Genomic DNA, 13,864 nt, shown 5'->3' with positions numbered 1-13,864 from the left:
ACAATCACAGCAACCATCTTTAAGAAAAAATTATTTGACTAAAAACCGTTTTTTTAGTTTGGCTCATGCCCACCCGCTAACAAGGAGGAGGCGGGGTTTATGACCTATACTGCAGCCAGCCACCAGGGGGCAATTGAGATATTTTGGCTTCACTTTTTGGGAGCTGTCATGTCGTCGTCCATCTTTATATGCAGTCAATGGATATGACACAATGATGTGACCTACAGGCGCTTCTTGAAAGCTTTTACATGTGTTCATTTTAACCTTGGTGAGTGTAAAATATAAATTTTTAAGACATGGTTAATTCTGTTCTCTGTGCGAGACACATTCTGTAACAGTGTTTTGCACCTCCAAGAGTACAACAGCATTAAACATCATCTTAACTATGAGTAAAGCTTCAGAAATGAGCTACATCCCGAAATCTTGCAAATATTCTGTTCTTTGCATGTATGTCTGGACTTGTATCTAAAAGGTTCTGGAGAGACCGAAAAACAAAAGTTTTGCTCAGCCTATTTAACAATGGAGACACAATCAAGTAAAGAATCCACTGTCATAAAACAACTTTAAAACACAGTAGTCAGTTTACACACATTAGCTGAAAGAGGTTAAAGGTTGAGAAGTGTATCTTACCAGGGAACAACTGCGTGGTGGGGGCACTGATCTGGACCTGCTTGGCAACTCTGTAAGCTGAGTCCGGCTTTGATGCTCTTCGGTTTGTGCAAAGTCCTGATGTTTTCGTCACTCCTTCGGGGTAATTTTGAAATTCTAATACTTTTAGCACATCCACTGGCTCTGCTGATCAAGGGAGCAGATAAAACAGCAGTTAGGACATAGCATTGGTTTCTGTAGGCTACATTTGGCTCAGCACATGGATGATGGATGCTAGCATGATGAAGAACAGAGTATCAAAGTTGCATAGCAGGTTTTCAGAATTATACATGTATGTGTCCTGGTCCGGTTCTGGTAGATAAAACAGGGCAGTGAAAGAGCCACTGCATCATTCAGGTAGACAGGGAGGATCGACCCAACTTAGACTGTAGAACACTTTACAAATTCCAGTCCAGTGCTAATATCTGTTTCCCTCTCTCATCAGAAGGACAGTATCATTGACACAATATACCATTTCTATGATTAACTTGAGCTTTAAATAGCATTAAATAACATTCACACAATGATATACCCTCCAGTGAGCAACACGTCCAAATAGTTAATTTAGAAAATGCTGCCTTTCTGTGGCTCTCCAGCCTCATCTGACAGGAAGTGTCTCCGTCAAGGCCAACCAAAGAGCATAATGAACAATGTGCCAACAGAGATCTAGTTCTATAACACCTGGATAGGTTTACCTTGATAAGGGTCACCAGAGGCTCTCTGGGTTTCCATTCTCATCAATCTGATGCACTTTATATAAAGGAGCCTGTGTGGTGATGGTGACCACAGAGACCCATGGGAACATATTATAATTATGCCTCTTTATCAAAAACACCCTCTCAGTATAAAACATTAGCTTCGTGAGCATGATAGGGGAGAGACCAAAGTGCTGCAGTATACTGACCCTCTGTTACATGGGAAATTTGCTCCTGGCAGATGTTTTACGCGGTATCCATTAAAAATGAAATTAATGCAGAATGAGACCATGAACATTATTTATATGCCTCAATTTGACAAAGCAAATGTTATTACACTGCTGTCGTCCACATTTTCAGAGAGTTCAATGGACAAATAGTAAGTGGGCACTATGAATAAAGCCCAGACAAAAGCTTCAAATCCATATATTAAAATAAAAACAGGCACTCACTTCACTACACAGAGTATAGCAATGTGTGAATACAATGGCAGACTGTTAGATGGAATAACACTAATCTGGTTTTGTGGGGTAAATAAGCATGCCAAGGTGTCTGAAAGCATCAGCAAGCCCTTTCTGACACCTCTAAAGCCACTGTTTTTGTTGGCATGTAAAGGTCAAATCACTCAAAGTTTCTTTAACTTCTTGATACAAGGAGATCAAAAAACAAAGTCTGATGACGCTCTCAACACTCTTCGGTCAACATTCCATCTGTGGCGAGGAAAAGCAAATTAAGAGCCTGTTTCGTTCTCTTCAGGAAAGCGTGTGGTTTGGGGACAGGTCCTTTTGTTTCAACATGAATTCCTCTGAATGTGAAGATGCTGCAAAGCACTGCTTGTATGAATGACTTGGGCGAGATCACCAGATAGTTATAGCTGATTACACTGCTATTTGAGAACACTATTCAGACGTGGTAGACAAAGAAAAAACTCACACTCAAGGATTTTATTTCTATGGAAGACTAGCAACAGAATACACTGCATGAATATGGTAAGTACTGTATGTCACTCTATCATATTGAAAGTATTTTCACATATAAGGCCTGGTCTACATCTGGTCTCCTTATCTTCCAGGACCCTATACAACACAATGAAACAGATGCTTCATTCTACAGTATAAAACTCTGAAGCGTGAGCAGTCCAAGAAAGCAAACAACTCAACTCAAAATTTAAAAAGTGCAAAAACTCAATCTGCAAAATTAACATCAGTTCTACAAACATCATTCAGTTTTACTCTCAAAAGCAACCTGAACGTGAGGGATAGAAAATATATGTCCCCCCCACAAGGGAAATTTTAGTGGGATGATGAAGCTCAGTAAGAACAAGTAAGTGTCCTCAGTGTCCACCTCACTCCCCAGGACATAGAGGAAACAAAAATAAGCAAAATTACATAAAAACATCTGAGAAAATGTGAGAGTTGAGAGCAAAATCAGCAAACTGTTGCTCCGTAGGAATGCCATCGCTGAGGACAACTTGGCCTTTTTGTGTAGCTTGTGAGGATGAACCAGCTACTTACTTTGGAAAGTGAACTAAGGACCCCATTGTGAGTTCCTGCGGAGCTGCTTTCAGTTCAAACTCCAGGACTCATATGTTCCAGATGTGGCAATTTGGCCAAGCTACGACCCTCACACAGAGGTGCTGGGAAAACGTCAATACTGGCCAATCCATTAAGGCGACCAAATGAGTGTGCACAGGTTTTAAAAGAGTGCATCTGATGAGCTGGTGTGAATTTGCCCTCAGGGCTGAGTAAACAGGTCATATAGCAACCAGTAGAACTCAGGGCGCATGGAGGGATGGATCTTCCTTAGTCTGAAGAAGTAAGAAAATTCTAGCCAACCCTAAGTTCAGGCAAGCCAGCCTCTGTTGCTCAGTTATTGGATCATCTGAACATCATTATGCAAATTGCAGCGGCATGCAGGGAAGGGAGGAGCGGTACGACACATTACCATAAGACACTGATCGGCTAATTTGATATCATGTCCATCATGTTCACAGGTGTACAACGATGTAAACACTGTGTTCCAAGAGATAACACACCACCTGTCTCAGGACAGAGGCCAAAAAAAGTCTGTCTCAGCTCACCTGTTATAACACAGCACTACATGCAAGACTCAAGCACTTATAGTGATGTCCTGCTGTGTCATTTTCAGCCCTTACATCATTACAGAAAGGTGAAATTGGCTGATAAACAGAGGGGGACCTTTTCACCTGCAGCTCCCTTAGACTCTAATAATATCTTCAGCCAGAATGTCTCTCTCTCTATATGTCCTCCCCCCTCTCCCTCTCCCACTCTCCCTCTCTCCTTCCTTTAACTTCCACCATGCTGCCGGCTAAAACAAGACAGCTTTATGCTGGTGTCATACCAGAGAAACTTCACTGAGACCTACCCAGTTTTTCAAAGCATTTTTCCCTCCACTCTTCCCCCTTGCTTTTCCTCTCATTACCTCCTTTTACCGTACACCTCCATATGAATCGCAGAGCATGTTATCACAGTGTTTTCTAAATCCAAACAGGTCCTGTTATAGAAAAAAAGCCACTGTGAACGTCCCCACTTCACAACTTATGTCTGAGTTTACAGTTATATCACAATGTCAAGCTGTGGCTTTGTGTGGAGGACGAAAAGCTCGTCTCCAAATGATCCAGCAAAGACTATAAATATGTGACAGCCACATGGGACAAAGGTCCAGCAAGGAGCTGATTAGCTGATGTTCCTGGTTGAGCACATTAGGGAGAGGACTCTGAAAATGCTAGCTTTGTCTGCTGGAATGCACATGCCTGCGCCCCGGGGGCTGAGAAAACGTGTCTGTACACTGCTAGATGAAGAGGGCACCCTGCAGAAACAGCTTTGACTGACTGAGACCCCGGAACACAGAGCCTGCAGCAGAATACTTAATAGTCAAAAAAGAAGAAGCTGATGTGTTTGGAAAGGTGAGATTTTCGATCTGAAGTAAAACTCCAGTCCGGTATCGTCTCAATCTCTACCAGGAAACAACTGACTATAAAACGAGGAGAGTCTGTGAATAAATAAAAAGCGGCATTAAGTGATTTGTGCAGTATAAAGTAAAAAAGCACTGACAGTAAAATTTTAGTGATTTCTTGCTTTAACTTCACTGAAATTAGGTTCAAAGGTTGAGACATCTGACCACCCATGTGCTGATGAAACCCTGTCAGAGCAACATGCTATTTAAGCTCATCTTAACAACAAGGCTGCATTCACACTCTGGAAAACTGTCATTACGTAGATTTAAATGTACCCCAAATCTCTACCTGCATCTGTATGCGATAACAAATCCTTATAGAGCTGTCTATAGGCCAAGGTGTGAGGCCTATGTAATCCTGAACCCTGTGACTTGTGGCCATTATGGCTGCAGGCTAGGCCCATATGCAGGCCTGCTCTTTGAAGGCTCTGAAATCATAGGGAAGTGCAACAAGGACCATCATCAAATAACTGCTCAGTACTTAGAGAGGAAGCATTCCCACCGCTCACACAACACAGCCTTGTCCTGCAGCCGACAAAACATCTAAGTGCAAAGTTGAGGGGAAGAGCTGGGCACTGGAGGGTGGGGGCGTGGGGGGGTTGCACAAGCCAGCGTTTGGGCTTCAGTGTGGACCAGGGCAGTGTGGAGATAGGGTGAACCTGCCTGACCATTCAGCCCCCTACAGACCCAGAGGGGCTTTACACCCTGCACTGACAAGTCTGACATCCACCTCACTGCTGCATATGTATCATCACACTATGCTGTACCCTGACAGGACACCCTTCACCATCCAGTTAACCATCTATCCTGCACATCCTCCTCTTCATATGGAAGGATAACATCCACTGATAGTGAAGAGTATCAACATAAAAACAGAATTACGCAACTCCACACCATCACACAACTTATCCCATCAGCCTGACATGAAATATAAGATTACATGTCAATATGAGGCACCTATAGTTTCAACTCAGCTGTAAGACGCATTTTATCAAAGCCCAGGGTCTGTTCAGTGTCATCTGGCTGAAATCCACCCTGCTAACCGGGTCCACATCCACCTAGCGGACCACAGTTCAAACAAAGAGCTTTCTTTCAGCCCAAGTGAATCTTAAAATGCAGGGAACGCTGCTCTGTTTTCCTGATCTCCATAAGCACATACCAGCGGCTTAGGATGAATTTAATTGGGCGAGGTGTTTCATCTTCTGAGCGGACGCTTTCCATTCATGCGTAAAAGTAGCCCGCGGTAAAAACTGTGTGATAATAAATATAGTGTTTTGGCAGACAAAATATGTGCACCTCAAGCAAATTACCTCCTGAGAGCATGCAGTGTGTAAGTTGCCTCTCAGGGTTTTGCTGTCCACTTCACCTCAGCAGTGAGCAGGGTGCAGTTTTACTGTACCTCCGCGTTTTGTTTGGTGGCTTCCACACAGCGCTCAATCATACAGGTAAATGTTGTACCCTCGCTTTAATGAAACTACTCTGGTTGTGGAAAGGTGAAAAAACACAAATGCACGATCGTCTGCGAAGCAAACGTGTCGCCGCTGTGTCCAGGTAATCCCCCAATCTCCATCATCAGTTACCGAGTTTTCCCAGCCGGTGCCGCTCCGTCCCCTTTCGGCCAGATAAAGTTCATTAGAGACGTTTGATCCTAATAATCTTACCTGCTCTGACATTAGTAGCCTGTAGAACCAATGATAAAGTGATGAATGCGGTTACAGTGGAATCCATAAGCCACCTTTTCGTTTTCCACCTTGTGGACCACCTTTGCATCTCCATGGTCGTGCGCCCACAATTGGATCAAACTTTAGAGCGACTTCAGGTGATTTTTAATGACGTCCCTTCCACAATCCCAAATTATGATGGAAACTGTCCTACAAAAAAGCCATAAGTGACAAGTTTCAGCCTCTTCTCTCAGCCACACCGAGGCCCCCGATCCTCCTTTCCAGTGCCCAGCCTTCACAGTGAAGGTAGTCGGGCTTTAACCAAAACGCGCAGAGTGCAGTCGGTACACTTGGTGCGTCCGCGGACAGGAGGGCTGGGCAAGCTCCACAAACCGGAGCCAAGATTACTGGGAAATGACAAGGGAGCCAGCCCCCGATTAGCAAATCACGGGGCTGGAAATTCTCCTTCGGGTCCACCCATTAGCTTTGTAATGCGCCCCCAAGTCTCTCCCGAGTGGTCTGAGGAGAGAGACTTGAAGTTAGACCGTGACAAAGTTGGTAACGACCTGGAAATGATGAAATGGCAGAATTGTGCATGTAGTGTTTCTATATTACTGATAAACCACCTCAGCTCGTGCAGATAACTGTTGGTATGTGCAGCAGAAATATAGTTTTTAGTGAGTAAAATGAGGAACTGTTGAAGCACAGCCCAGTTTTGACACTAAAACATACCCTTTAATCAATTTATGAAAACTTTTGATCCATGACAGATTCAAATTAGTACCCATACACCATAAATAAAGAACATCACAACCACATATAAATATACATAAACAAATATGCCATGTTCACATAATATAATCAGCTTCATCAGTTTGGTATCTGTGTGTGTGTGAGGATATCGCTGCAAATCTGATGTGCAGACACTAGATCAGCTGTAATCTATGTGGCTGGGAATGCGTATCAATTGTACTCCAAACACTAATGCTAATGTTAGTTAGATATAAATTGCAAAGGAATACCCTAAGAAAGAATAGAGAAAGGAGCATTTTGATCGTGCAGGGTGTCATGAGTGACAACTTAAAGCAAACACCTGAATGAATCAAACACATAATGCAGAAGCTTCCATCCAGGGCATGACTTCTCTGAATCTCTTGAATAAGAACTTAAAGCCAATATGGCCTTCACTTTCACCTGGGGCCAGATGTATAAAGGATATGGAGGTACAAAAACCGTGCATACATCATTTCCCACACATGAGCTGGTTTTTATAAAAGGAGAATGTGCTGTGAGAATGTGCACACCTCATGTATAGTCTACTTCAGCCCAAGCATACACATTTTTCAAGAGATAGCTGCAGGTGAAATGATAATGTGAACATGAAATATAAGGTGAGGTGTTTGCCAATTTCACTGATTGCGTTAGTTTTTTTGCAGGCTACACAGTGCTCTGTAAAATGTTAAACAAAGGCACATAAATAAACTTAAATTTAAATATCCATGAATGATGAATATCTTCTCTTTTTTACATGCAAGCCATTAGTAATCTGTCAATTATGATTTAAGTGGAGCTTCAATCTGAAAGCACTTTGTAAAGTCTGTTTCAATATGAGTTCTACAAATGATTAATTTATCATCTTTCTGACTTTTAATGCAGCGATGGTGGTTTGCAGGTGGCCTACAGCCCTTTGACGCTCTAGTGTAAGTGACGTAGGTAGTAACAAAATCTGCCCACAAGTGGCCAGCTGCAGATACATAATAGACACAGGTGTATGGACACTATAAATAGCCACAGCTGTGCATTATAGTCATGCATGATGACAGTAATCTCATGTTGCCGGATTGTACAGGTGAGTGGCGGAGCGATCACAGTTTTCGATATTCAATGATGTCTACATTCATTTATAGCGAACTGTGTGAGTGGAAGTGAGGCTTGTGCGCGTGCACCCAGTTCCATCAAACAATCAGGCACACATGTGGCTTTATAAAGCTGACAAATAATAATACGTATGTGCATTTCTGTCTCTGTGCATACATACATTTTTAGTTGTGAATCTACAGAGTTCAATATATCTAACCCCAGATCACAACCTAGATGAACAACTCTGGCAGATTTTGAACAACACAAGACAGTGGTTTCCACCACCATCATCAAAACACCAACTGAAGAAATGTATTTTGGAAGATGGGTCTTCAACCCTCTAGTTTAGTTTCAGAGACTTGTTGAATTTATGTCATGGTGCATTCAAATGGTTCCAGTGACTCGTAAGTGTCTGGAAACTTTACTTAGGTTGTTTTTTCCTTTTATTTGTCAATCATTTAAGCACGTAATTAACTTGGACAATATCAACAATGTTAAAAATTGTGGATCATTTCTGAGTACAGTTTTAATTTGTGACTACATGCATGAAAAAGTATAAAATAATTCATGTGCCTCATGAACTATCAGGGATATACAAAGTTGTATCTCATGTAAGGGTTAAAGGTTCAGTGCGTAGGATTTAGGAGGGTATACTGGCAGAAATGGAATACAAAATATTACGTTCTGTAACTATAGGATAACTTCAGTGTATAATCACCTAAATATAAGAACTGTTTTGTTTTCGTTACCGTAAAATAAGCCATTTATATCTACATAAGGAGCGGGTCCCCTTACACAGTCAGCAATGTTGCACTGCCATGTTTCCACAGTAGCCCAGTATGAACAAACCAAACACTAGTTCTCTATAGTGCCATTCACGTTTTAACATTTTTCCTTCAGCCAAATAGCGTCATAAAAATACAGATTTTTTATGTGAAACTACTTTCATTCTGTGTTTTTACCAGTTTAAATTACAGCCTTGCAGTTAGTATGCCACTGCAAACCAGTAAAGTTGCACTGTTTACAGCCATGTCTGTGAAAACATGAATTTCTACACATTCTACCCCTAGATCTATACAATCAGCACAGTGTCAAGGAGGGCACCCTAGATTAGAGTCATCAATTCAGTACCATCAAATTCTTATCATTTCATCCTTAACTTAAGTGAATGTTTGTGCCAACTTTGAAGAAACTACCCCAAGGTGTTCTCAAAATATTGCGTTCACAAGATTGAGATGGACGCACATGAATGGTGACCTTGGCATTAGACCACCAAAATCTAATCTAATCCATCGTTGAGTCCAGGTGGACGGTTGTGCCAAATTTGAAGAAATTCCTTCAAAGCATTTTTATGATATTGCATTTACAAGAATGGGACAGGCATATGGATGGACAACCTGAAAACATAATGCCTTCAGTCACAGCAATCACCAGCAGGGAGACATAAAGACGGTGTGCGCACACATTAGCACGTGCCGGGCTAGCAGCCTGTCTGTAACTATCAGATCAGCATCAGAGAAACTCTGATTTGTAACATATATTTAGCATTTTAACCTGTTTAAATAACGTGGTCTGTTTGTTTTAGAGAGGAAGAGAGCTCTGTGGATAATCTGGCCCCCAGTAAAGACCTTCTGAACAATGAACACTGAAGAAATCCTAACTGGGAGTTCACACATGGGAGAAGTTTCAGCTGGTTGCAATGTGCACTCTTCACCACTAGATGCCACTGAGCCCTACACACCATTCCTTTAATGCAAGAGCAACATGTTAATCAATAAAACTAACTGCAACAAGTGTTAACAATTCATTTTATTTGCTAATTTTATTATTCCTGCACTGAGAACAAGAGTAATCATCTGCCAACCATGTAAGATAACTTAACTTGGTCCCGGTGGTTTCCCCTGTTTTAAGAGTTTGTGCAAATGACTATTAATAACCAGAAACGAGACACAATAAGGCAAGTTGACCAAAAAGCATTTTAGGTCAGTCCTAAAAAGTGATTGAAGGGGGATGAAGGATTTCAGGGTTCCTCATCTAATGGCCTTTGAGAAACAGGGGTCAGTGCAGAAGACAGTCAGCTCCTTGTATCTCTTGGCTCACTCCAGTGAAGGCATGGATCCTGACCAGGCTCTGTCTGTCAGCCAGCTCGTCCTTCCCAGTCAGCCAGACTCAGCCTGTTTCCTGCCAAACAGTATCAGATGCTCCTCCTGGATGGCTGGTGGCAAAAAGCAGCCGAGCCATTTCTCTGGGACGAATCGGTGTCTGGGCAGAGGAGGTTTCATGCTACATTTCGTCTTCTCATGGTTCAGGGAGCAGGGGCAGTCATTCCCAAAGTGGGCTCCAGTGTGTTTCATTAGTTCTTGTGGAGGTCCAAATAGGCCTAAATATCTCTTTACATTTTGTTTCACACGATATTATTTCAATTAATGAAAAAACAGCCCTTGCTTTTGACAGTCAGGTGAGCGCTTCAAAAGAAGTGAAGAAGTTAGTAAGTGGCGTGGCAGTCAGCAGTGGGTGATGCAACTGAAAGATGCTGCGGTGACAGCAGCAGATGGTAGCCGCAGGGATGGTGAAGTGTGCAAATGATTTCAAGTTTGCTTATTTGATTTCCTGTCAGATGGGAGGAATCTGAACAAGGAGCCAGTCACATTTCCCATTCATTCAAGAAATGCTGCCAGTGCACTTGCCACCAGATAACACCACATAAACCACAATTCCTCTGTTAGAGATGCATTGAGACCAGACAACAACAATACACAGCATTAGGAAGCTTTCAGGTGTAATCTATTGGGTGAAACAACAGCTATTCTGCAGCGTTAGCTGAGTAGATAAAGCAGCTGCAGTACTCTTAGCAGTGCAGCAGTTATAGCTTCACAACAACAGTTGCTGCCTCATTAGCAGCATGCAAAATAATAGGGTTATATGGATTAATGATATAAATAATCTTGATAACAGATTGCTGTATGAATTTAATGTACAATTCAAAGTGTCACAGCAATGTACTGAGCATTCTGACCCATTAAACTAATCAATTTTTATTTTACAAGATAGATTTTAACAGTTCCAGAACTTCAGCTTTGTGGCAATCAAGTTTGAACTGTTAAGTTGTGGCCATTGATCATTTATTTTTCTAAAAATCTCAAATCTGTGTCTAAAACATATAGTCTGCCTCACATATTCTCCCACGACTACTGCCAGCATGTGCATGTAATTGTTATCAGCTGCGACTATAATGACAATCAGCCTTTGTCCAAAATTGTTACTGTGTCCACTAATGAGATGGCCCTAAAACCAACAGATAACAAAGCCAACTAACTGCTACCAGACAAGTGATGAATAATCTCTCTGGCAATGCAGTCTACTCCCTTACTGCTATAGCTGTTACAATTAGTGACACTGTAAAGTAGCTTGTGCTGTAAATCCTACAGTAAGAAAGAAGTTGCTGTGTGTCAGGATTTGAACTGCACCAGAGTTTTAGTGTAGTGCTGTTGCCACTTTTGCGACAGGGTTGCTTATCCTTCCTGTTGCATTTCGTTTTAAATTAGTGTTACACATGCTTACAAACTGTTGCAAAGACAACTGCACTATCTTTTGTTTAAGTGAGCATTGTGCTGTCTAGATTTAGTTGAGATTAGTGGGGACACTTATGTGACAGCTACTGCCAAATGGTCACCTCCCTTTGAATGTTTCCTGGGCATGACTGATGGGAAGACAAGATTAAGGTATACACAGAGGACTGGAGGGCCATCTGAAATGAGATGAAGCAAAGAAAGGGACTGCTCTGTTTGTTCATTTGATACCATTCAATTTATCCTCATACAACCATTGATTTCTTACTAAAAGTTATGCACATACAATGGTTTGTATGGTACTTTATAAATTAGCAGCACTAGTGGTTAGGTTCAATTTTGGAACAGAATCATGGCTATGTACAATCCATGTAAGATTTAGAAAAGACACATTGGCCCTCATTTATGAAATGAACAGACAACAGAAATAAGTCATACGGTTATTTCTACACAAAGTTCCGAATCTATCAACATGGAGCTACAATCAAATCTAACATCAGTACTGTACTCGTGTCCAGGTTTGAGTCATCATGGACACAAGATGGAGAATAGTTATTAGATGCCAGTCAGAATATGTTCTGAGTATTTGCAGCCACATATTGATCACTTAAAAATGTATAGCCTATGAGAAATATTAGATTTTCGACCACAGGGAGAATAGCAGTAGTGCCCGGCTCTAATTTTTTTGAAATATGACAAGCCAATGCAGGTCTAATCATTTATCATCAAAACATTATTAAAAAGAAATAATTAAACGCCGCCACAGTACCATTAGTTAAATGCTATTGGCATCAGCAATTACATTTTTACCATTGTCCTGCTCAGACACAGGTGGTATGTCTGTGTCTCTCCCTATGAGTACTATAAAATATCAGTATTATATAATATATAGGATAATGTCATCAACATAGATAGATAGATAGATAGATAGATAGATGCTAGAGGTTGGTACATATCATGGATGTATAAATTAAATATTCCAACTTCAGCTGGAATTCAACTGTCCACTGCAACGCTGCTGATCTTCAGCGGTGATTTCTTTCCAGACTGCATTTTGCAGACTTCCTTTGATCCCACTTTTTAAGCTGCAAAATAGGTCCACCTCACAAAATTGGATCTGGGACATCAGCGATTCCATTTCTAGCTCAGAGAAGTTTCTCTTCTTGGCTGTATTTTACTTATTTATGAGGCCTCTAAACCAAGAATATATTAGGGCGTGATTTGTAAATGACAGTTGTTTTCAGTGGCCACATTTATCAACGCCTTCTCATTCCCACACTGTGATTGGCGAGATAAGAACGTTTCATGAATCATGCACAAACCCTATCGTAAGATGATTTCTTTACTGATCTGCGCTGGTTTGTACTTTTGTTTGATAGATGAAGACCAATGTCACAGACAAGTCCTCCAAATTAAACAACAATATCCTGTGTTGATCCATGCCCTCCAAAACAGCATGTACTACGTGTCAGCATTTTCTGTCTGATGCCACAATCGACGGAACAATATACACCGCAGTGATTAAGGTTTGGTTAGGTTTAGGCAAAAACCAAACTTGTTTAGAGTTAGGGAAAAACCATGGTTTGGGGTTAAAATAAGTAGTTGGTTAAGGTTAGAAAAACACTGTGGTTTGGGTTACAGTTACTCCTTTGTTAAGGTAAAGGGATGTTCATCATGATAACAATAATCATGTCATTTTGTTGACCAACCTATCCACCCCAACCTCTTCCCTCTGTGGATTTTGTGACTCCACAATAACATCACACAACTTCCTCCTTTGCTCCAGAGGAGAAAGAGTCATAAGTACTACAGCCACCAGCCTTTTATACAACAATCATTTCCTGAATACAAAGACACCTCATGAAAAAATCACCGGCTTCAGACTGCATGTAGCCTTCTTTGTGAATGAAAAACCTTTGCACTCAGTTACCAGTTCAATGTGACATGTTGTCTATATACATATAACCAGGTCAGGAATGAAACCAGGTGAGTAAAAGTCAAGTACATTGGAATACTGTGTTCAAAGAACTAATCAGTGAAGATGGACCTAATAAGAGGCTGAATAACTGAATGGGTCAAATTAGATATTATTTGTTTAACAAGTGGACAAGTACAATTGTGATGTTGTGTTGTTGGTGTACAACAGGTTAAATCAATATCATTAGCATTTCGTAATACATACTCAAAACCAGTGAAATGACAACTTCGCAAGCTGCTGGTGCTGTTTGGAAATTCACTAAAGTAAGGGAAAAAATGCAAATCATGGGTGGGGTTCCTACAGCAAACAGATGCTGACTAATCTGACTCATAGGATGCAGACTGTGTACGTCTTTCATTGACCACCTGTTTCAGACCAAACTTTCAGCCTGGTTTTAGACCAAAGATTTACAATGGGACAAAACCATTTCAGAACATTGCAGGAGAAAGTTGCAGCGGTGCGAACTGGCCCATCTCA

The 13,864-nt window shown here is 41.3% G+C and overlaps 1 protein-coding gene across 3 annotated transcripts in view; it reads right to left on the bottom strand.

The window, feature by feature from the left end:
• Window positions 1–6,367, bottom strand: part of col11a1a (collagen, type XI, alpha 1a) — a 94,601-nt gene extending 88,234 nt beyond the window's left edge. For 2 of the 3 annotated variants that reach the window (XM_033638726.2, XM_033638728.2), the window contains exons 1-2: window positions 5,981–6,367; window positions 631–795 (exon numbers count right to left, since the gene is read on the bottom strand). In XM_033638726.2, the coding sequence (XP_033494617.2) occupies window positions 631–795; window positions 5,981–6,095 (280 nt within the window). In that variant the 5' untranslated portion in view covers window positions 6,096–6,367. The remainder of the gene's footprint in view (window positions 1–630; window positions 796–5,980) is intronic. The other variant, XM_033638727.2, reaches the window with a different exon arrangement.
• Between the last annotated feature and the right edge of the window lie 7,497 nt (window positions 6,368–13,864).

This window comes from Epinephelus lanceolatus, chromosome 20 (genome assembly GCF_041903045.1).
Source record: "Epinephelus lanceolatus isolate andai-2023 chromosome 20, ASM4190304v1, whole genome shotgun sequence".
Lineage (NCBI taxonomy): Eukaryota > Metazoa > Chordata > Actinopteri > Perciformes > Serranidae > Epinephelus > Epinephelus lanceolatus.
The sequence above is the reverse complement of the archived record's forward strand: the minus strand, read 5'-3'. Positions and strand labels throughout refer to the sequence as shown.